Below are 25,047 nucleotides of genomic sequence, written 5' to 3' on the forward strand. Positions count from 1 at the left end.
ACAGGGACTGAATACAAGATGTTTGTCAGAGATGCAGTATTCTTATAGTGTGGTATTATTACTTTCATTAAACTAAGGGATCTGGGTACTTATTCCACCACCGCTACAGAAAGAAAAAGCTAATGATTGTAGACAGGTGGGTTACCAAAAATAACCTTTTGTTTATCTGACAAACTGGATTGGAGATGGTTGATTACTAAAACTAATATCTTGTGCTTGTGCTTGCTCAGACAGAGCCAGGCTGCAGTACAAGGTTTAAAACTGCACCACTTTCTTCCCCAAAAAACAAGACAAGCTGGGTGTATCTCTGCACAGTCACATCTCAAGGGCAACACGCCAACTGCAAATCACGGCGGCCATCCTCAGCCGCCGCAGGGTGAAAATGTGAAAATCTCTGTGAAAGAAATGTTTGTGCATTCAGGCTGTTATCTAGTCAACAAACAGACATCAGGAAACCAGATCAGAGCTCCTTTAACTAGCTGGCTTCTTTCATGTTTGTGGCGTCATGCAGGACACCCTGAGTGCGCTGTGTGTTTGACAGGTGTAGAGTGTCACTGGCTCAGCTCTGCTGCCCTGCGTCTCCCTTCACAATCACTGAACCTCAGCAAGTCAGCAGCACTGCAGCAGCAACACCTCTGCATGCAGGGAGGGAAAAAAGGAGACAGGAAAAGACTCAGATATTGTTGACATTTGGGCAAACACTTCAGTCACTCTGGATACTTAATGTTGATCATCAGTTTCAGGCAGATTGAGGGAAAGGTGACCTATATCAAACTGCGCACACACATTGTCCAAGGCTGCGGCAAACTGGCCACTGTTGAATGACTTTTATTTGTGCTTTAGCTCAACCCCCCCCCCTCTCTCTCACTCTCTCTCTCTCTCCGACCACTAGTGTGTGTGATCGTCAAAGATTTATGAGCCTGGATGTGTTTACATGTTCTGCCGCATGTTCCCCCACAAGCTGCTGACTTGCACATACTGTGCTGCGTTCTTTCTTATCCATGCATTTCACACATCATCAAGTGTAAACTGCACTCAAAACAATATACACATTGCACACACACATTCACACAGATATAAAACTGATGAATGACACCATATTTATGACAAATTGCCTCAATTGATTAAAAACAGGACAAAAGCATTCTTGGTAAAGATGCACATGTAAGACGAAGGGAACTGAAAATGACTTAAAAATTAAAATGATCAGCACTGCTTTTGGACAAATGGTAATTTCCTCTTTCAGGACACAGTCAAATACCAGTGTTTAATCTAAATGTCCTCTCAGTAAAACCTTATTGTTATAATTGTCACATCATTTAAAAAAAAAAAAAAAAAACTTAAATACTTAATTCATATCCTCCTTTATTTGAGTTCCATGAGCCTGTGTGTGAACAGACCTGGAGCACATCAGTACAAATACTCTAACACTCTGCACTCACTCCTGACACTCACGTGCTGGAGCCAATGTAATAACCCAAATGTGATTTTAGCTCTTTGTGAGCCCAGTTCAGGATGAAGCTGTGACGGTTCTCTGTCTGCCTCACACACATTCACCGAAACTGTGCACAGTTACAGTTTTAGCCTTAACCATTAACCTAGGACCTGTTACTACAGTATGAACCTGAAATGGGAAAAAAAAGAAAAAAAAAGTGTGTGTGCTCCCATTTGTGATTGGGTTCTCAAGGCGTCAGTCAAGTCACCACCTCGGTCATTTGCATAAGGAGGAGACTATAAATGAGTACTGGCTGAGGAAACGCCTTCCCAGGCGCACTCCGCTGATGCTGTTGAGACAAGAAGAGAGAGACCAAAATCAGGGACGTTGTTGCTCTGGTGGCTGATTGTCTGAAAAGATACCGGCAAGATGTCTTATCGATCAGCTGCTCCACACTCTTCTTATAAGAAGATGTTCGGCGGGGACAGGACCGCGGTGCGGACCACCTACTCCAGCCGCCAGTACTCCAGCCCGGTGCGCTCCTCCCGGGTCTCCTTCGGTCTCTCCTCGGCGCCGACCTACGCAGTGAAGACCCAGAGGCTCCGGAGCAGCGCGGCCATGCCCCGGCTGGCCTCCGAGAATCTGGACTTCTCCTTGTCCGACGCCATAAACAGCGAGTTCATCACGAACCGCACCAGCGAGAAAGCCCAGATGCAGTCGCTCAACGACCGCTTCGCCAGCTACATCGAGAAGGTGCGTTTCTTGGAGCAGCAGAACAAGATCCTGCTGGCGGAGCTGGAGCAGCTGCGGGGCAAAGGCACGTCCCGGGTCGGGGATCTGTACGAGGACGAGATGCGGGAGCTGAGGCGCCAGGTGGACCAGCTCACCAACGAGAAGGCCCGGGTGGAGGTGCACCGGGACAACCTGGCAGACGACATCGACAGGCTGAGAGAGAAGTAGGAGGCGTGGCACTTCTCTGTTCTCTGCAAACTCTTTAAATCGCTTTTGCTGTCTGCTGTAGTACTTGTGCATGCACCTCTCTTTTTTCATTACTATTATTATTTTACAAACCTTTTGCATGTATAGGAAAGAGTTGATCCAGTTTTCTAGATGGCAGTTTTCACCAGACTTTTCATGCATAAAAAAAGTAGTGCTGCAGTATTTTTAAGGCTGCAGCTGAGATAAAATGCCGGCTTGTTGTCTGTGTTTGCAGGTTGCAGGATGAGATATCTCAGCGAGAGGAGGCTGAGGCCAACATGCAGAGCTTCAGACAGGTATGGTATGATTTTCACATTAATAAACCATCACACATCAAATTCTACATCTTTTTTTTTATGTATTTGTGAAGACAGTGATAACGGGGGAAGATGTTGCTGGCCGCTTGCTCCTGAGCCGTTCTGGGTAAAACTGGGGTTTAAACCCCTGAATTGTTGACACATGATGTCAAAGAGATTAGGGGAACCTTAATTATCACCATGAGTCTCACTTCTAGCAGTTATGTGGTGCAACCGTCCCGTTTCTGTCCTAAGTGATCTCTATCTAATTATTCGCTCATGAGCTGTAAAAGACTGGAATGCACCCTTCTTGATGGCACAACAGCAGATTCGAGCTGTGATCCGAAATATCTGCAGAGCAGAACCGACCCCGGGGCCGGGTACAAAAGGCCAAGTTGTGGCTGTTGGGTGAAATCAGGCCTGCAATGAGAGGAGATCTTTTTAAGTCTGACTAGTCACACTGAATGAGCCGGGCACAAGCACAACAACAGTGTGGACCCAATGTGGTTATCAGAGCGAGAAGACAAGCCACCACGTGATCCAGCTGTCTCTGTTCTGGGAGCGCTCATATGAGCAGCACATAGACATCTTGTTACGGCCTGGTATGAATAATGAGGTAGTGATGAGTCTTAAAAAACTGTTTCACAATGGAATCATGGTTCAAAAAAGGACAAAAAAAGATTTAAAAAAATAAAACAAAACAGCACAGAAAATGTAGTTCTTGGTGTAACTTTTAGACTTATAGAGAAGAGTAGACTGATTTTGACTAAATGTTTTTGGTTTTTCAAGGCATGCAGTGAGTTATCAATACATTCCACAATCATGACCTTGTCAATGTGAATAGCAGGAAGGAAGTCCCTGCGGCCTACCACGGTGGCACTCAGACAACAATGCAGGTCCAGCAGCCGGCTCTCGCTCAGTCAGGCAGACAGTCACTCTTGCAGCCCCGGGCCTGTTTGGGAAACCCTGCTGAATAGCACACTTTGTTTGTGGCATTAGAGCAGGGGCAAAGCTGCTTCATTCGCTGATACCTCAATTACCAGCCTGCCAACGCCCTGACAAAGCACAGGATTGTGGGTGTGTACCACAGTAAGCGTATATCTATGAGACATTGATCGGGATTGGAAAGAATACAGAAGGATGTTGAGTGATGTTTAGGGGAATTTATATGGAACATTTTAGACTTTTTAGTGCAATAAAACATTTACGATTATAGGGTTAGGAGAGTTCTGAAATGATAAAATACAGAGTTAAGGACTCTTCTTCTAGAGTCTAGAAGAACAAGTGAATTTCTATCAGAACAACCAATAGAGATTTAAGAGTGGAAGAATGCAGTTAGGTAATAATAAATGGGATTAAAGGCCTTTTGGCTAATGCCATTTGGTTCTGGGTTTTCTGCAGTGCCCCTTTTGAATTAAAATCTCAGGAAATGAAACAACTTCACTGAATTTTGCACAACTTTTTTTCTCCTAGCGGTCAAGGTAGAAAGTGAAAGAGTCTCAGAAGTTAGTTTCCTGCAATTACGATCATATATGTATGCAGAAACACTTAAACTCAGTGTTATATTATTCTATTCTTCAGTGTTATATTATTCTATTCTTCAATGTCATTTATTCTAATTTCTTTCGGCTTTCTCGGCTGATTTAAGATATTAAACACTTAAAGGCCCTGCATCATATTTAATGATTGTATTACATGTAAAAATATAAATCTGCAAAGTGATTTAAGATGTGACAAAGAATAACAGCTGAGAAAACAGTCAAATATTTGCCTCTGAAATGTTGTAGAATAGAGCAAGTACACCATTAAAATAGTTTAAGTAATTGGAGCACTTGATTTAATGTACTCCGTGACAAGAAAACACCGAATCGACTATTCCAAGCATCTGCAGTGGTGCTTGTCATGTGCCTGCAGTTGATTTTTATTGGACGCGTGTGTGTGTGTGTAACCTTGCCATGCAACACAATTGTGTGAGTGCTCTTCGCAGCACGTGAAAGAGCTTTTTTTTTTCTGTGTCAGCAAACACATAGGCTAATGCATAATTCATGTCACCTTCACGAGTCACCTTATTAAGAGTCAGTGTCATGGCACAGGATGTGGACAATGCTGCCCTCGCTAGACTGGACCTCGAGCGGAAGGTAGAGTCACTGCAGGAGGAAATCAACTTCCTCAAAAAGCTGCATGATGAGGTAAGCTTCCTTTTATTGTAGCTACAGCTGAATGATTCCTCCATGGAAACACAAAGCATGTGCCGCCTAATAATAGGCTCATGATTTTAAGTATTTGTTAATCTGCTCAAGTATCACATTGGCAGGTTTCAATGCATCAGAGCTTTTCTAATGCAGCCAGGAAAGTCATAGAGGAGTATACAGTACAAAAGGACATACATTGCTTGTTCATGCTGTGCTCTATTGATTCTATTGCAGGAAATGCTGGAGCTGCAGAGTCAGATCCAGCAGCAGCAGCATGTGCAGGTGGACATGGAAATAGCTAAGCCGGACCTGACAGCTGCTCTGAGGGACGTCCGCATGCAGTATGAGAGCCTGGCCTCCAAAAACATCCAGGAGTCTGAGGATTGGTACAAATCTAAGGTTAGGATTAAAACCATGGCAGCTCTGTGGAGCATTGTAATGTCTTTCAGCACATCTTCTCTTTTCTTGACTTGTCTGTTTGGGTTCAGTGTCATTTTTTGAGTAGAAAAAATATTTTCCCGAGGAATTGGTGGAGACCAAAAACAGAGCCAAAACACTGAATGTTGGACTTTGGTGCATCCAGTTGCCAGAAATATGTCTCAAAATGAATGGAAATGTTGAATGCAGAGATAGATAGATAGATCACTATACATAGGTTGATATATTGTTAGATATGTTTTTTTTTTTTTATTGTTAATTTGACGAGGACAATGCACATTAATGAACAATTTGTGACGCACACATCACAAATACGCCGGATTTAGCTCAAAGCTAATTTCCATCCGTAGTCCTCACATTTAAAGACGGACAGACATACCATACAAAAAGATAACAATAGGAAACTACCTGCGTGAATGTATGAAAAAACATAGTATTAACAGCAGTTACAACAATAAGAAAACAGATAGAAAGCTGCATAAATATAAGAGGGGACAGAGTACTGGAAGCAGTTATAAAACAGATGACAATGCCATGCTTCGCTGCATGGCATTTTATCTGCATAAATATAAGAGATGTATGTAGATAGGTAGGCAGGGTGCTAGCCCAGCAGACAGCAGCATGTAAAGTATACCATCCATAACTGAATGTTAAAACATGTGCAGTGTTCGTCAAAGGACAATAGGGAAAGAGCCAGCCCCAAAATTCACCTGGTGCAGGTTTTATTTAAATGCAAGTAAAGCAAAATTGCTCTCTCTCTGTACAACCTTTGAATATAGACAGTAACCATTGCTGCAGCAATGCCTCGAAATGCCCTAAAACTGCATCAACCACAAAAAAGTGTAAAATCTGCAAGTCCCGTTTGTGGTCATGTCTTTCATAATTTACAGGGTCTGCTATACGCTATCTGCCCCATTCACTCTTCCTGAGCCTCTGACTCATCATTTATTGAACAGTTCATTTCTCAGCTGTCTTTCTCTTCACTGTATCTTTCTCTGTCTTTCCGTTTGTCACTGTGATTGATAGTTTGCTGACCTCACCGAAGCCGCAGCCAGGAATAATGACGCTTTGAGAATGGCCAAGCAGGAGGCCAATGACTATAGACGCAATGTCCAGGCGCTTACTTGTGAGGTGGATGCTCTCAAGGGAACTGTGAGTACACAATTTTACGCTGACATTGTAGAGGACAATTTAACGGTGCTATATATGTATGTATAGTGTGTGTGTGTGTGTGTGTGTGTGTGTAGCTGGAGTCAGACAAATTGGGCACAGACTGAGCTGCATGAGTCTGACTCGTGATACAGCAAAGAGGAAAATATCCAGGGAGAGTTCATTTTCGCAGGTCACAGAGCATAAGAAAAAAAAACTCCCCCTTGTGTTATATTTTTAATGTGAAACAAGTTATTTTCGCCGCCTGTGAGCGTCATATTGTTCCCTCTTGGCTGCCGTCCCAGAACGAGTCCTTGGAGCGCCAGATGAGAGAGATGGAGGAGAACTTCTCCATGGAGACGGGCGGCTACCAGGACTCTGTCAGCCGCCTGGAGGAGGACATTCACAACATGAAGGACGAGATGGCCCGTCACCTCCGGGAGTACCAGGACCTCCTAAATGTCAAGATGGCCCTGGACATCGAGATCGCCACCTACAGGAAGCTGCTGGAAGGGGAGGAGAGCAGGTGATGGGATGTAGACGCTTCTCATATCAGTGTCTAGCTGGCATCTAACAAAAATATGTTGATTCATGGACTTTTCTTTTTTCATTCACAGAATCACCACCCCATTGCCAAACTTCTCATCTCTCAACCTGAGAGGTACGATCACTCTCTGCATGCTGATGTCACCACAGGAATGCCGGTATTGGTTATTACTGTGTATTGCCAGTTGCCATTGATAATATGACACATTATTTTTATCCCTTAGAAACGATGATTGATTCCAAACCCTTTGTTGAAAGCACAACAACTAAGAAGGTTCTCATCAAGACCATTGAGACCAGGGATGGTCAGGTAGAATCCACTTGAAGTGATTTTCAATCAATGAAGCAATTTTCTGTCAGTCATTTGAGCTCAAACACAACTCTTTGTCGTCACGTTTTCTCTTGCCCTCTCCTCTGCATCCTCTTCCAGGTGATCAACGAGTCGACCCAGAACCACGATGACATGGACTAATAACGCCTCTGTCTTTGCCAAACAAAACAACAAAAAGCAATACGAAGAAACACAATTCACTGGGGCTACAAGCAAGCAAACAAACAAACCAACCAACACATGAAAAGCAGACAGCTTCAAAAAAGTGCCTTTATATGTGATGATTCAGTTAGCCTGTTAGTTGACACAGACTGTATTTTGCTTCCTCTTCTGCTGAAAGTCTTATCTTTTGTCACTTTTGTGTAGACACAATAATGAAATCAGCACAACCTAGAGATCCTCACTGAGGTCTACAAAAATCTTCCTTTGTAGCCAAAGTAGTATTTTTGATCGATAGAGCATGAACACTCACAGGAAATCTGTATGCTGAAGATGTCACGATTGCCTGTACGCAGCAATAAACCAAGAAGACTGAAACTCAACACTGTGCAGTCAAATACTTTGTACCGCATCATGGTAATGAAGCAGCATTCAGTAAAATAAGTCGTCATATTAAAGTCACAGACATTATCGTCTTTTTAAATGATGCCTGAAATGTAAACTGGTTCTCATTTGCAAGTAATTACATTGTGAATCTTTTGTTAAGAAATTAAATATTATGTGAGTTAATCAACAGTGTAGATGTAAGAATTTAGACAGGTGTAAAATGATAATGAGGTTTAGTAAATATCAGTTGCTATTACAATGAATTTCATGATTACGAAATCATGACCCGACACAGTTAATTTGTTGTGTACATCTACGTTTTTATATATTTAATCTTATACTCTAGTCTATACTCTTCTAAAGTGCAGTTTTAATGTAAGTTGTACTTTACTGGAGTACTTCTACTGTATTCTTACTGGAAGGAAATAAGTCTTTTACAGCACTTCACAAGTATACTTTACTGATTTTGCACAATGTAAAATGTGATGAGATTTTATTGTCATGGATAGTTTTCCACCACTGAATTAAGTTTATCTAATATCAGGCGAAGCTGAGTGATAAACTCCACAAGATCCATGAGAACACTGACTTTGGAGTACTTTCAGGGGTATTTTTTGAGGTAGTTTGAAAGCAAATATTGAAGGTGTTATTTGGATTTTACTTAAAAAACTATAGGATCGCAAAAATTAAATTGCTTCAACACAAAAACAAGGTCTGCCACAGGTCAGAGGGCGCCTGTTTAAGAAGTATGAACATTCATATGATGATCATGCATAATGAGTCTAATAAGGCAGAAAACAACACAAGGCAATTCTACAGAGGTTGGAAAGTGCAACTGCATCTTAGATAAAACATGAGATATTTGTGGTGTATAAGAAGGTTGTATACAACGGCAACCTTTGACCTCTGGGTGATTTGTAAAATGAAATGTAACCCTGCAACAGCAGACATTGAAAAACGAACAGCAGGATATTAATTGTTAGTTCTGTTTAGGGCTGCAGCAAATTGAAAAAAAAAAAAAAATCGTCAAGTATAACATCACAGGGGCTGCCTCCTTTTTCTTTTTGATAAAGATAAAATGTGTCACCACATAGTTGCACCATAGCGTTGTGTGTGTGATGTGGAAGTGCAAAATCACTCTGCTGATGTAAGACCTAGATCATATCAGTTTCTTGTAGATCACAATCAGCTTGAGTCTTAACTGTTGTATAGCCTATACTGGATGATATTTTAATTCATACCATGTTTGGAGGAAATAGATTAAAAGTTGTGTGTTTGAGACTGTAATTACCGGTAGACACATTTTTGAGGGTGATCATGGCATATCTGCAGGCTCATAGTTTAGTTTAGTTTATTTCGGTCTGACATGTCACCTCATTTTACAATAGAAATTAGATCACACATTAATACATCAGCTAGGCAAGGTCTTTAAAGACAACAAAAAGGAAAAAAAACAAACAAAACAAAACAAAAAAGACATTTAGACTGAAAAGGTGTAGGCTGAAGCTTAGCTTATTTTGCATACCCTGTTTATAAATCAAGTTATATTAAAATATACAAATATCAGCAAATAACAGAGTCAACAGAGTTTTTTTTCTTCAATAAACAACAAACAAATAATAATAAAACTAAAAAAAGAGAAGAAAAAAACAGCTTTTTAGTTGGAAATCATTGGGAGTTATTTGTAATCAGGCTTCAACCATCATGAAAGGTAACCTAACATCCTCAGATGGGCTTGTTTTGTCAGACCCACAGTCCAAAAATAAATCATTAAGTGTCTGTGACATGCAAAATGTCTGTTTTTAAGTTCATGTTAAGAAAAGAAAAAGCTGATGAATATCTGATCAAAACCTGCAAATGTCTAATCCGAGCAGCTGTAGGCTACAATAGACCCAGAGAGGCTGTGTAAGCTCCATTCACCACCCAGACCTGCTGCATGTGGCTGCCACCTGTTGGTGATGGAGGTCAACTGAGCGTCTCTCCCCTCGGTAGGTCACTGGGAGCAGGACACGTTGGACAGGATACCAGCCGGTGCCATTGATAAAAAAAAAAAAATCAAACAACAGCGAGGTCCATTGAAGTGAGTGGAGCTACTGCACACAGCACAGCCAAAGGGGAGGGGGGCGAGTGGGTGGGTAGGTAGGCTTTCTGCTCATTTTAATAATCCGGGGATACCTATGGGTTAATTAATGCCGCTTGTTTTCGCCCGCTTTGCCCCACGAGAGATCTGTGTGTTTGTCGACAGCAACTTTCTCCATGTGACGTGTTTGTCGGTGGAAACACGAACCGAGGGAGACGCCGCCGGCATGATCCGTTTAAACTTTTGTTATTCGTCGATTTTCACATCATGTTGTCGGTCAGACTCGCGGAAACTCAAGTGAAGCCGTGTGTTGATGAGTGACCAAAAAAAAAAAGGGAGGGAAAAATGGAGTCAAGTTTCAACAGGTTTTTGAGTAAAATGAGAGGAAAACTCGGAGCTACCGATTCCGACTGAGGAGGCAGAGGGAGAGGAGAGGAGAGGAGAGGAGGGGGTTTTAACCGGTTTTTGTTGTTGTCCTTTGGTGATGGGCTCGGTGACCTCTGCTCTGACAAGGACCAGAAACGCCTTGGTGAAAGTGGGCTCGGAGCCGGAGAACCATGACCCGGAGAGGAGCCAGTCCGCCCCGGAGTCGGACCGGACCAGGAAGAAGAGCGCCCGCTTCAACGTCTCCATCCAGGCCGGGAGACAGAGCTCCAGACAGTCGCTGTCCGAGGTCCTGAGCCGGCAAGACTCCGACGGAGGAAAGTCAAGTTCAAGGAGAAAGACGAGTGAAGGTCCACAGAGCGGTGAGTAGCCTAGAGGAGGTTCTCCATCCATCTATCCATCCATGCATGATTTAGCCTACCTGTTGCATTTTACATCTGAAATCATTACAAGACTAAATAATAGAAAGAGTCTGATACTGTAGGCCTTGTCAAGCAGCTGTGGAGGAAGTAAAAGTAAAGTAAGTTAGGCTAAAAGTTGCAGTAGCCTTACTATTGTGAAAGTGCTGCATTTACATTTTTCTGTAGCCTAATAAGAGTAGCACTAGGCTACAAAAGTATAATCCTTAACATGGTACCCAAAGTAAAAGAACAACTAATGTATAAGGACAATTTAAATTTTAGAATAATATGCTACAAGTTAGTATATGATTGGATTATGGCAATATTGAAAGTGGAAAGTAGCCTATCATAAAATGGAAATACTCAAGAAGTGATCATCAATCACAGTATCTGACCTGATTACATTCCACCACTGTACACAAGTTCAGTTTCAAGGTAGGCTACTTTGCGATTTCTGTTTTGACACTACTTTTATTTTTCTTCAATTTCAGCAAATTTCAGATTTTAATATTATTACTTTTTTTGCTCTACTCTGCTTATTTGAGATATTAGTTCTCATATCAAACATTTAACATACAGACCAAACATCGCTGCACATAAAATTGTAGGTCATACTATGACCTGGACAAATGAGAATATGCACCGGCATAAAACTGTAGCCAAACTAACCAGATGATCAAAATACCTTTTACAATAACGATTCAATAATAAAACACTTTTCTTTGCTGCATTTACTTTTATTGAGCATTTGTTCCACCTTTGATACCAAAAAGAGTTTTTCACAGAAGACATTTGGACTTGTCATGGTGGGAAAAGCACAGGTGGAACCAATAACATTAACGAGCACATGAAATGTTTCACAGTGGGAATCATGAAGGTCGTTATACCCTGTAGGGACGTACTAGTCAATGGTAGTTATCCTCCTCTCATGACACTGAACCCTGCTCAGTTTTTTTATTTATTTATTTGGAGCACCCTGGCCTCAAATACAGCTGTTGTGTTACTTTATACTGCACCGGTTCAGTTCATGGATGTATCTGTAGATGAGAGCAACTGGTCACTTCAGAGGGTTACTGTGAATATGCTGCATGGGGGGAAAAAAAACGGTATTCAATGAATGAATTCTGAGCTCTTTGAAGGCCAGCCTCAATGCAACATATCTCCACTACCAAAGCATCTCTTTGATGTTTTTGGTGTCGCCATCACCGAGACAATCACAAAAATATCAGCCCTGTTCGTTTATGTGAAACTGCAATTTTTGCAGAGTGATGATTTCTTTATGTATTTTGGAAAAATTGAAAGACACAGATGATTTTAATGGATCGGCCCGAGTTGACATCACCAAGGACATCACCATTTTACCTGCATTAAGGTCTTTTTTCTGTGCAAGTCAATACAGGTTAAAGTGTAAAGATCTTATAGCAGTTAGTGCAAAACAAATCTATGAAAATGACTTTACTGTTGCATTAAAACAACAGTAAAGTAATTTCCACTTTATATAATCATTTCCTGTAGCTTTGCCCTGTTGTGTTACTCAGTGTTTCCCTCAGTTCATCCTGTTTATCTCCAATTGTCTGCTGCTGCTGCTGCCACCTCTCGTTCCAACTCCCTGCACATCTGTCCCAGAGGAAAGTTCTTCTCCCTGGCTGACTCCTAAAATACCAGCTGTACTGTGGCGTTTCCATGACCGTATGACAGTGTAGACTCCTCCTTCCTCCTTTTGTCCCGAGTGATGCTCATATGTGTCTCCTCCCTGACACTTGAGCTGGATGTACACATCCCCCCCTGAGAAACGAATGAACGATCTGGTTGGGCCCCACAGTGTCAGACAGTCCCAGTTGTGTTCAGACCCCAACAGTGCGAAAGTTCAGAGAACAATCTTTAGGCCTCATCTGGGCTGCAACAACAAATGACACCAAACAACCCCCATAATTAGGATTGATCTTTTTTGAGCAGTGTCAAGGCTCTTTTGCCTACTCACGATCAGTCCTGCAGGAGCTCATGTCTCACAGCCAGTCATGCTGTTAGGTGTAACCTAGTGGAGAGAGTGTATAATAATAGTGAAGTTGAAGTTTATTCTGACATTGATTCCATTGATGGCACAAAAATTAAATCATATTTATAGAGTTTCTTTTGGATGACAAGCAGCTGGAGTCTTTCCTTTTGTGTACATTAGTCATACTAGGATGATATATTCATACATAGCATGTTTGGGTGTGAAGCAGTGGAGTAAGGTTGTGTAAAGGACTGTAGTGAGACACAGTTTTTAGGGGAATGATCACACCAAATCTACAGGCCTGTAGTTAGAAATCTTGTGTAATATGACTGCAACTAATAAAATAATGAAAAATACTAATCACTGCTTCCAAAACCCAGAAATGTTTGTTTTGACAGAACAACAGTCTAAGCCCCACAGGCGTTCTATTAAGAAAGAAAAAGTATTAAATCTGCATTTTGTTTGAGAACCTAGAAGCCGAAAAGATAATCAAATAACACGCTAATTAGAGACTAAACAAGATCATTGTTTTATATTTAGAAACACAAATCACTGTTAATTAATCCACAACTTCATCCTCAATCAGAACACCGAAGACATTTTTATCGCTACGGATGAGTTTTATTATACTGTTATTTATTATCTGTTTTCTTGCAGCTGTTATAACTTTTGACAGATACATGAATAAATACTTTCACCCACCTACAAACAATTTATACTTTGTTATCAACCATTGCTCATTAACGTTGAGTAAGTACGTTAAGTAAAGAAAGCACAATTCAATTATCAACCGGTAAATCAAGTATCATGTTTGTCTAAATTTGCATTAGACACTGAAAGAAAGGATGTGTGAAGAGAAGTCCCATTAATGCTGTAGTATCGACCACTATACGTATGAGGATCCATGCTTGATTAATAAATCAGGAGGCATCAGATGGTCTATGGGCTGAAAATCTATTCTGTAATTGGATATTAAAGTTGATTTAATAGGATTGTAAACTGATAATACAACATAAATCAATAAAATATGAATGCATTAAAATGTAAACAATACAACGAGCCTGTAAGGAAGTGTTGTGATCAGTTTCAGCTGTAGTCTCATTTAAAAAAATAGTGTTTGGTGTGAGTTATACATATCACACTGTGAGATTCAAACAATAGAGGCTGATCCACTTGAAGTCCAGTGACAAATGATGCAGCTGTGACACATGTCAGAAGTAATTGACATCAGTTTGAAATGACAGTGGTTTCAGCATGCGTGCCCCATGTGGCAAATATGTCTTCTATCTCTTCCTCTCATCTTCACATCTGATGCCGTCATCTCCGCCTTCACAGTGGGAGGGGGGAGATATTGAGCCAGGGAAAGATGCAGGTGAAGGAGGAAGACAGGAGAGCAAATAAATAAGGAATCAGAGATCGCCTCCTCAGTGGAGACGTGGGTAACCCTGCGTGTTGTGAGTTTCACCCATTAGAAATGTTTTTCTGACAGGGCACTAAGAAGCTTTGTGCTCATGTTGCACAGTGAAAAGTGAGTGTTTAGGTCAGGGAGCTGCGTGGGTGGTTGAGCCGTCCAGGCATTGTTGCCGTTTTTGATTTTCAGTTACGCTTACAGTCTTAAATTGAAATGCTCTAGTTTCCACGTCTTCACTATACCTGATAATGTATCTTCAATTGCAATTGTTTTGACTCTGCAACACCTTGTAGAGTTGTTTCACATTAAAGAGGAACTATGCAAGATTTTTAGCTTAACTATGCTACATTTTTACCTTAAAGCAGATATCAGCTTCACGGCCGTTTCGGCTAATGCTGCGTTCAAGGCAGGCTTTTGAAACCGTAAGTTACAGCTTCAAGTCACAACTACGACTTGGTAGCGTTCCAGGTAACCCGTAGCTCGTGTTTTTACCATCCTGTTGTCTGTGAAAGTTCCCTATAACGGCCACTCGTAACTTCCGACCCGTGAACTCGTACCAGATCGAACTGGTATGACTTCACAGGAAGGAAAAACACAAAGTACGAGTTTCTTTGAACGCACCATGAGTTAGCAGCCCCCGCCCTTGTCAGGCATCAATTGGTCCTCGTGCTACGTCACCACATTCACGCGCATCCCTTGGCTGCACACACAGCCCTTCATGCCGTTCTCTCTCCTCATTGGATAACACTTGTATCCCACAAGGAAAATTTTCTCCTCGGGTTACAGCAGAGCAGAGTGACGGAGAGACTCGTGTTTAGGCTGAAATACTTCATGTAAGTGATTGCTGACGGAAAATAGGACTATTTAGGACTTATATTAACAAAAACATTCCACTGATATCTGCTTTAATTGAACTGCTTTGGAGTAAATGTGATGGTTAAATAAAAGACTTGTAACTTTTTACAGGGAGAATGGAGACTCTCTGCCTTTCACCTAGCGTCTCTTGGCCGAAAACCAACCTTGTAAGATCAGCACCGCCATCCCAGTGTCCCAGCTCTCGTCTCTGCGCACAGCGACACAAATGCGCCCTGTAACCTGTAATCTCTTGTTTATAACAGATAAAACTACACAAATATACACGTGGTAACATCTTATGTGTTACATAACGTGAGCCACTGCTCTATGGTTTGTTTTTTAGCCGTCTTTGTTGAAAACAAATGCACATGGCCAGGAGGAGGGTTAGCAAAACAGCGGAAAAGCGACTGGACTAGCATAGTTCCCCTTTAGTGACAGTCTTACTGTCTCTGTGATACATTTTTTCCCCCACAATATCTTTATTTGAGTTTTAAGCAGCAAAAAGAACTACAGTCTTTGACATTCCTGCAACATGTCATACAACATATGTTAGCTGCCTTATTATGATGAAAACACAACATAAAACAAAACAATCACAGAGAACACCAAACAACATGCTTCTCTTGTTACTTAAACAGATGATAATACACCACATAATGAAGTCGTATTGAATGATACAATGAAAAAACTACACGTATCTTAAAGAAAAACTGAAAAGAAAAAAGACAATAATAAAAATAAAAGATATTAATAATCACAATCTTGGAAACTGCTGTACCCACAGCAGTTTGATTTGATTGTTAAGTCTGAGTCCTTGACATATTCAATGAAGGGCATCCATATACATTCAAATATGTGCTGTTTAGCCTCCAGGATACATTTTTTTTAACTTTATTTTTCAATCAATAACAAAACCAACAGCAAAACAGGTACAAAAAAACATGGGCAGGGGCACTACTTTCTTACATAGCGGTGCCATTTTGTCTCTTACAGCTTGTAGCTCTGTTTTAATTCGTAGGCTGTCGGTCATTTGTTCCATTGGTCGTATTTCTACTGCGACGTCCAGGTGGGTCCAAACTCTTTAGATACATTTAAAGGAAAAGGGAGAAAGAGAAAACGGCAATCTAGTGAATTACTGAATGGTTTGGTTTTACACTTCTCCCTCATCATCCTGGTTCAGTCTGTACAGTCTCAGTGAGTACAGTGTGTCGAGTCTCCAGAACAACCTGTGTGATAAAAAAGGGTGGTTTTCTGGCTCCGTCTAAATAACACTGATTAGTTGCTTTGGTCTGCTGGGGGGGGGGGGCTGCATGTCTGGGATGTGTAAAATGCCTAGTTCTAATCAAAGGATTTTCATTTGTTTGCCCCGCTGACCTAACACTCGCCCAGCTGGTTTGTACCTCTTTGATCTGGAACCATGCTGTTGCAAAAATCATTAGCTAAACTTGTGCTCAGTACAGTGTGATACTTTTGCCTCCTGTTTTCTTCAGGGTCTCTGTGCACCAGGATTCAGATGACAGTTCTTTGAGCTCCCTGTTTTGTCAGCTCATTTCCCTTAGGTTTGCAACACAGGGTAACATTACCCTTAAAGGTTCCTCTAATGAGTATTTAGCTGGGGAAAAGGCGAGCTCCGGAGCACCCTTTGTGTCTTAATTACATGACACATGTGTCACTGTGGTGACAGTGGTGTGGGGACTGACAAAGTGTGAGTCGCTCCGCAGTCTAGGGGAGACTTCTAATGAGCTTGTTTTTCTGTCTGGTTGCTTAGTTGTTGTCTTGAATCATGATGTGCTATTGGGACAGATTACACAATCACTAAGCCCGAAAAACTGATGTCATGTTTGGATGAACCTCCGAAATGTCAGATCAGCAGCAGCTAGAAAACGAAGACGGTGTAGAAACATGATCTTGTTATTTTTATTCAAAACACTCCTTATCAATGCAGGAACCAATATATGATTTAAAATGTTGATGTATTCAATAGGATCCTAACTCAGAAATAAAAAAAGAGGCTGTTTCCAACCCCCTAAGTTAGTCTTCATCTCCCCTTTTGTCTTTACTACTAATTTATCTCGATCCGTGATGGACTGTCCTCGTGTTTGAAGGCCAGATCAAAGGTTGAAGGATGGTTCGCCCTCAATGAACATACAGCAACAACAAGCAGGTGTGTTTTTGTGCCAGAAATCCAGTTGAAATTTAATCAATTATTTAATTAAAAGTGGGAAAAAATTAAATTCAGCCATATTCAGCCTGTTAACATGATTAAGTTTTGTCCGCTGCATTATTCCAACAAGCACTACGTGGAAAACAGCCCCTGGAAATGACTTAAGTGCAGTATACACACACACTATACATCCCTCACTAGCCTAATGAGCATTATATCCCCATATTAACCCCTTGTCATCCTCAGTGTAATGAATACACTATATGTCTGAAAGGTCTCCCGGTTGCCTAGTGACAGTGACGTTGCCCTATTAATGTCCCTTGAAGAAAATGGACCTTGACAAGGATTCAACAGCTGTATGGTCATGGGATACACCTCCCAGGGCAGCTGTTGTCTACTACATGCTCCCATTGAAATGTGTAATGGCATTACAAGCAACACACATTGGGTTCAATGTTGTATATGTGCGTGCGTGTGTGTGTGTGTGTGTCTGCATGTACAGTCTTCAATATTTCTTGAATAAGCTCAATATCAGACAATTGTCAGAACATAGAAAACATAACAGAGTTGAGATTGATAAAGGTTTGTATGTATTCATTTGAATCTGTGTTGCTATAACAACCACTACCGGTGCAATTGTATATTAGCAGCTTTTCTCAGCGTTTGACCTTGTCTGTGCTTGTGTTAGTTACCATGGCCCACTGGAAGCGTTTTGCTCCATGTCCATTTGTTGAGGAGCCGATTTGTGTGTGAGTGCTTTGGGTAGCCAGGTATCCCAGAATGCATTTCTTTCCAGCCGGTGGCAATGGTGGGGATTTTGAGCCGGTTCCAAATTTTTGTTGTACGATTGTTTTCTGTTGTCTGTTTTGATATGTTGCCAGATCGGAAAAATGTGATCTGCAAGAGCTGCTGTCTTCAAACATATCGATTATAACTGCAACTTATCAAATAGATGAAAAAAAACAAACAAGTAATAATGTATCTCGCCGCTGGCTCCAATCTGTTGTCTTTATGGCCAACAGTTTCCAAACAAAGGTCTCTCAGTTGGTCCTGTGACACAAGAAGCACAACCAGACTTGTGCAGTTGTGGATAGTTCAACCTTGTCGTGGCACTGAGGAAAGGTCAGTGGGTGATAATAGGATTATTTCTCTGTAGACAAACAATATCTACATTGAACTTAAATCTGAATTAAATCTACCTCTTCCTGTTTAGTGTTCACTTTGACCCAGGTCTCCAAAACGCTAAGGGTTCGTCCAGTGGGAAGCAGCCGTGCTATTTTTTCTGTAAACTGTTGTATTTCTTGTGGATAAGAGGGAATACCAGCCTGGTGGCAGCTTTTGTAGAACATCCATTGATTTAATAACAGTGGATTTATCCTCTGGGGACCATTAATGATTTCTATACAACATTTGTTTATTGGGAAATCTGGTGGTGTGTGTCGTCCCTGTGAGTCAATTGAAAGACAATTGGACTAAACACATAATACATAACATATCAGTGTGAGGATCAAATATTAGAAGAAATAATCATGATGATCCAGTCGATGGCTTGTTGTTGACCAAAGTATTAAGAAAACCTCTGCTGTCCTTTCACATTAGCATCTATTGAGGCCTGTGTAGTAAAAGCCTGCGTTGCCTCGGTTTATAGAGCGAGATGCATGAAGTTGGAGAACATCGTGTTGCCTTCTGAAGTATAAAAATAAAAAGCAGAAGCACACTCCTTCAGTGAAGTGTCTTATGTAATCTCCTTTCCAACTTGTATAATCCCAAATGCATTAAACAGGAAGTGTTGCGGCAAACTCATGACCGTGACACTGACACTTCAACGGACACCTGTCCTCACATACTACACTCAATGAAAATCTTCCCCTTTAGCCCCTCTCTGCCTCTTCAATTAACATTACAGGCAATAACACACTTTTACGCTTTGTTTTGAAGATCGCTTTTAATATAGGAGATGGTGACAGTAATATGTTAACATCATTAATCATATTGACACAGCTGTGGCCTCAACAGGGTATTCATATTGAAATACCATAAACAAGAAGCTTAGAAAGCATTTGGCGCTTTCAGACCAGTGGTTACCTGTGAGTCTGCTGACAAAGGAGAAACAAAAGGGAAGGATAGCAAAGTTGAAATATTCCCACACATGGCCTCATTAGCATAAAAGCTACCCAGGAACAAGCAGACACTTGACGTGGCACAGCGAGAGCGTTGCAAAATTAGGATCCTCGCAAATTGCCACATGCAGTATGAATTGGCGGCTGGGGAGAGCGGGGTGACAGGAGAAGGAGAGCATGAAGAGCTCTTACTGTAGCACGCAAACAAAATGAGATGGAGTGTAATTATCTAACAAGTGTATAATGTGTCCATTGGCACTGCACTGATTGACTTCGACTGTCTCTGCTACAGTTGGATAGATCTCCTTATTGTCATCGATTTTCTTTTTCCACAGACATCTTAACTGCTGCATCACTAAGGATCATGCATTAATTACCGTCTGTATCGCTGTACCGCAGATCTGTCTTTGAATATGACCTTGTTTGACAGATCGTTATTATTGATATGATTATTTAACGACCCGTGATCACGCAAGCCTTTGAGATTAAACACTCATTTCACTCTCTGATCACTCATTGGAGTACCATTGCCGTGACGATTTTCGGGGTGCAGTTACCGCTGAGGTTTAAAACATAATAATGCAGCATTTATTAACTGTTTATTTATCAGGGGGTGTGTTATTGCATCTAAATCCCCTGTCTTTGTTGTAACATTGCTTCATTATCATATGATATGATGGCACTGAAGTAAATTTCATAATTGACCGTGGTTATTATTAGTAAAGAGGTGGAAAGAGGAGAACAAACAATAAGAACAAACACAATTTTTTACCTAAATTAAGCAGGAAATGACTATTGAAGGACAGTAAAGTCCTCTGATCTGTGTGTGTGTGTGTGTTTGTGTGTGTGTGTGTGTGTGTGTGTGTGTGTGTGTGTGTGTGTGTGTGTGTGTGTGTGTGTGTGTGTGTGTGTGTGTGTGTGTGTGTGTGTGTGTGTGTGCTATTATTGGCACAAACATCTAGTCTGAAAGAAGGCATGAGGACAAGCCGGGAGCCTTCATAAAGACACTAATCAGGAGGAGGGAGGGGAAATGAAACACAGAAAAAAATTCCATAGCTAAATGTCAGATGGTGTTAATAAGAGGAGCTTTTTATCCTTTGTTGATCTTGTGTGTGTGCGCGCGTGGCGAGAGTGCGTGTGTGTTGGTGAGGATGGAGGTAGTTTAAATAAGCACAAAGGGGAAGGATTTCTCCTGGATACGGCCAAAGCAACGACGGAAGCATTGTCCTTTGCTCCGCTGGTGTTCAATCAATCAATGTGCCTTTAAAGGGGAAAAAATAAATGAATTTGAGGCGTTTAGTGCGCTCTCGCAAATGCACCGGTTCGACTGGGTAATGTAAGCTTGATTATTCTTCATGTATGGCCGTTAATGGGCTTTCTCTGGAGGTGCCTGAGTAAGTAAGTGCTGCAAAATGAAAAGCAGAGGCATTGATTTAATGAGCTGTTTTGACTCAATACACTCTCTCACTGTCTCTTTCCACCTTTTTTCCTCTCCTCTCAGTGCTCTCTTGCACCGTTGCGTAATTTTTAGACAGTTTTTTTTGTTTTTTGGTATGTTTGAGTGTGTGTGAGTAAAACTAGAATACGGCCTGTGTCGTACCAACTCTGAGTGTTTTTCCTGCAAATTGTTGACAGGAGGAGGAGTCACATTCATTTAAAGACCTCTGGAGATGTCCTCTCCTCTCCTCCCCTCCCAGCCACCACCACACACCACCCACCACACACACCACACACCACACACACCTACTGTACCTCTTGGGGAAGAGAGACGAGCACAAGAGCGCGGGGTGGGAGGGGTGGAGGGAGACCGAGAGAAGAGAAAAAACAAATCAAGAGCCATAAGCTCCTTGAAAATTAGCTTGTTGAGGTGTGAGGGAAAAAACGGAGAGAGGGAGTGAAAAGATATGTTCAACAAAGACAGGGGGGTGGAGAAAGACTTGAAAGAAAATCTCCAGCTCGGTGTCTGTAACGACAAGTGGTGAGTCTTTGACAGTTCTCTTCCAGCGATCAACACTAACCGGACTCGGAGGACTACATTTCTTTCTTTTTTTTTCTCCTCCCTCTCCACGAGGAGAGTTACCCATACAAAACTGAAACAAGCCACTGAACTGATAGGAGGCATTAAGAAGCTGAGTAAGAGGCACGAGGGGTGACCGGAGGGTGCCAAAGCCATGGAAGCCAACTCCAAAAAGCATCGATTTAGAAAAGGTCGGAGTGCCACCTTCAGCATCGACGGCTTCAACATCACCATAGGTAAGAAAGAACGAGCAGGGGCAGGCAGAGCACGCGGAGAGGTGAAGTGTGTTTGCATGTGAACTAGATGCTTAGAAGTAGCCTAATGTGTGTGTGTGAGAGAGAGAGTGAGAGTGAGAGGCAGAGCAATGAGGCGTTTGGTACCAACGCAGCGACATTCGTTAACCACACATCAGATTTCAGCCTCTGCACAACTCGACACATTAGTCCGATCAGCTGAAGTTGATGCTTTGCCTCTGTAATGCAACCACACACCATGGAAACAAGGCTGCTTCAGACTAAAGCCGTGCGCTGCTGACGTCACCAGGAATTCATTCTATTGTCTTGACAACCGGAGTGTTGATGAACTTATGTGCCACTTGGCTTGTGTGCGTGTGTTTTTTTCCTTTTCCTTTTCTTTTCTTCTCTTTTCTCTCTTTCTTTTTTTTCAGCCCCTGTGAAAACTCGCATCAGAGTGAGTGTTAAAGCGCTGTTCAAAATAGAGCCATGTGAAGATGCTGTGTTGTGCTGTGCTGTGCTGGAGACTGTGTCCTCAAAAACTGGCGGCAGTTCATTAAGAGCTTGTTTGACAGCCGTGCAATGAGTTGTTGATGATAAACAAAATGCGCTGTTAGTCTTTCACAGAATAAAAAAAAAAAAGAAAACTTTCTCAAACACTTCACTATGAAGTTTCCTTTGTTTACACCGACTGAAACCACTGACAAACCTATAATGTTAACACTAATACCACAACATGACAATTTGCATTTGAGCAAAGGACCTCAGGTGTTACTGAAATTTGAATCAGAGAAGAAAGAAAACTGTCACTACCTTTTTTTTTAATATAACCACACCCCAATCAGTGTTGTCACAACAGGGGTTCTCCTCCACCTGCTGCACTAAACACCTGATGCAATGTCACTGGGTCAAAGCCAGATATCCAACAAGCTTGTTACTTTCAATCCATTGTTACTAGGCTATACGTCAATACTCTGTCAATAATATTTAATGTCAATTATGTTTTCATTAAGGATGCAGCAGGACTGGAAATATGGATAGTTATTGAACATATTCTAATTATCTTGTAGAGTTGTTAAGGCTGTACTAATCCATATTGAAAGGTTATAGCTACAACTTTTTCATCAAAACGATTAATTTTTCAAAAATAAAACATCCACAGAACGTCTAGAGGGGTGCAGAATTAAAGTATTAATTTTACTGAAAAAACAATTTATAGTAGGCTATAGAAATAGAAATAATTGTTTTATAAATTTTGACGGGTCCAAAATATGTAAATATTTATGTGGGCAACGTTGACATGAAATGATCTCTGCGCCATCAGCATTAGTACGTTGAGGTGTAGGCCTACGTTGAGGGGGCGCCAGATCGTGATAGCTCTGTGGAGAAAATGGCATCGTGCTAATGCTAATGCTAACTAACGGTCAGCCGGTACTGTAACATTTCCGGTGCAGGCGCTAGCTTAGCTTTAGCTACTAGCCGCTATAGGCGTACCTGGCAACCAGTACGATTGGAGCGAGAGCAGGCAAGTGTGAGTGAGACACCTACTGGCCAGGAGGAATTAATCTTGTAGCTAACCCCTTTAAATGTTAATAGTGGGTATTGTTCACTGATAATGTAAAAGTTGTTGCTCAAATCACAGAAGGTTGGCGCCTCACCTCACCTCACCTTTACAGAGTCGTTCAGCTCATTGTTTCGGCTCCACAGCCCAACACGTCACTGTGTTGTTGTTACTGTAGCTCATCGTCACTGAGGGCAGCAGATATTTCCCTCAGGAGCTGGTGGAGACATTAACAGACCTGAAAGAAGGATTAATGACAGATGTTGTCAAACAGGTGTCAGGTTGCCAGACACACACCTCTTTGTTGTGAATGGTAAAGCTGCGCTGCATCAGCTGGATGTGTAAAAACAGAATTACAGTATGAGCTTTATACAGACGATAATAGCAGCTCACTCCCCTGTACCAAAGTGGCAAAAGTAAAAAAAAAAAAGAAAGAAAAGAAAGACGAGGAATCATCACATATGTTTGCCAAAATTATCATTCCAATTAAATAATACTAAACTATCAATATAAGTTTCTAAACTAATCTTTGCTGCTGTGACTCTGTGTATGATGGAAATTGCTGTTAAGCCGGATTTCTCCAGATGTCAAACAGTTGTGAAAACAGCCAGGATTAATTTCTTCTTATCAGTGGAAGCTATCACTATCTGATGCATTTATTTCTCTGTTGTTGCTGCTGTGACACTATCCACATATCAGGAAGCAACTAAACTTATCTCTGTGATGTGGATATACTGATAAGGAGAGAGTATGGGGGTTTATGATGGGAGGAGATAAAATAATTTCCAGCTGCCTGGTTTTTTATTTAGGCATTAAAAGCTGCCCTAAAAGATTTTATGATCCCACTGAAAATAGACTTTGGATTTTACGCTTGCATGGACACATCCTGTTACTTCTTAAAAAAAAAAAAAGGAAAACAACCTTGCCTGGGTCACATGTGGCCTATATCGCAGCCATACTGGTATCCACAAGTATAGCAGTTGTCATGGTAACTTACAAGTGTCACAATCAATTGCTCACCGGGCCTAGGTGTCAGTCGGCACAGTGTTATGCCAATCACCTCCTCTGAAGCGTGACTCCTGAGCGCTGGTAGCTCATTGCCTGGACGGACACCGCGAGTCTCAACTGTAGCTGCAGCCGAGGCGCTTTGTGTTAGACTCGTTATGTTTGATGCAGCGCTCGTGTGGAGAAAACAGATTTGAACTTTTCATAGCTCATCTGTCGGGCTACAGAGTATCCCGCCTCGTGATTTTGTTTTTCACGTGGACATGAGTTTTGTTTTGTGTTGGGTTTTTTTTCCCATCAGTTCTCCCCTCTCTCTCCGTCATTGTCATTTCATTGCCATTTTGTTCAATCTTTTGAAGTTTGATTCAGTCTTCGAGCAAAAGAGATTGACTAATGTTTGGTTTATGTCTGAATTTGTGTCTTTGTGAAAGACTGTTTTTTGCTCTGTGCCAATTTTTGAACAAAGCGTGGCCCTATTCAGAACTAAAGTTGTAATTACTGACAAGCTCTTTTGTCCTTATGTATTTCCTAATGTCTCATTGTAAAGACCGTGCGTGTATGACATGTGATTCTTGGTCTTTTGCCAGAGAAATCGTCTTCCTAGCACGTGTTTCTAAAAAATCTGTGTAACAATACACATTGTTGTACAACTTTGCCTGGAAATTAAATTAGCGTTATCTTTAAAATTAGTGGAAGGAAACTATCATAAACAAACGCAGTAAAGTTAACAGGGCAGTGCTCCCAAGTAAACAAGAGTTCATCTACAAGTCTAGCAATCAGTAATAAACTCATTCCCATATGGATGTTGATGTGTTATGAGAAATGTCTTTCAGAATATTTGCATTTGATTTTACATGTAAGGTGGTTAATTAATTAAGAATAGCAAGACATGTATCACATTTACCATAA

General features: G+C 41.4%; 2 protein-coding genes across 2 annotated transcripts in view; both read left to right on the forward strand.

The window, feature by feature from the left end:
• The first annotated feature begins 1,823 nt into the window (after window positions 1–1,823).
• Window positions 1,824–7,831, forward strand: LOC311000350 (vimentin-like). Its single transcript, XM_083991030.1, has 9 exons — window positions 1,824–2,391; window positions 2,649–2,709; window positions 4,803–4,898; window positions 5,136–5,300; window positions 6,366–6,491; window positions 6,794–7,014; window positions 7,106–7,149; window positions 7,259–7,344; window positions 7,465–7,831. Exons 1-9 carry the CDS (start codon window positions 1,865–1,867, stop codon window positions 7,504–7,506), a joined length of 1,368 nt encoding a protein of 455 aa, XP_083847156.1. The 5' UTR covers window positions 1,824–1,864; the 3' UTR covers window positions 7,507–7,831.
• Window positions 7,832–10,475: 2,644 nt separating this feature from the next.
• The window catches only part of pde1cb (phosphodiesterase 1C, calmodulin-dependent b), a gene marked incomplete at its 5' end in the record, with an annotated part of 99,107 nt that continues 84,535 nt past the window's right edge, over window positions 10,476–25,047 (forward strand). The window contains one exon of the mRNA XM_083991960.1: window positions 10,476–10,737. Coding sequence (XP_083848086.1) covers window positions 10,476–10,737 — 262 coding nt within the window. The remainder of the gene's footprint in view (window positions 10,738–25,047) is intronic.

This window comes from Trachurus trachurus (assembly GCF_905171665.1).
Source record: "Trachurus trachurus genome assembly, chromosome: 17".
Lineage (NCBI taxonomy): Eukaryota > Metazoa > Chordata > Actinopteri > Carangiformes > Carangidae > Trachurus > Trachurus trachurus.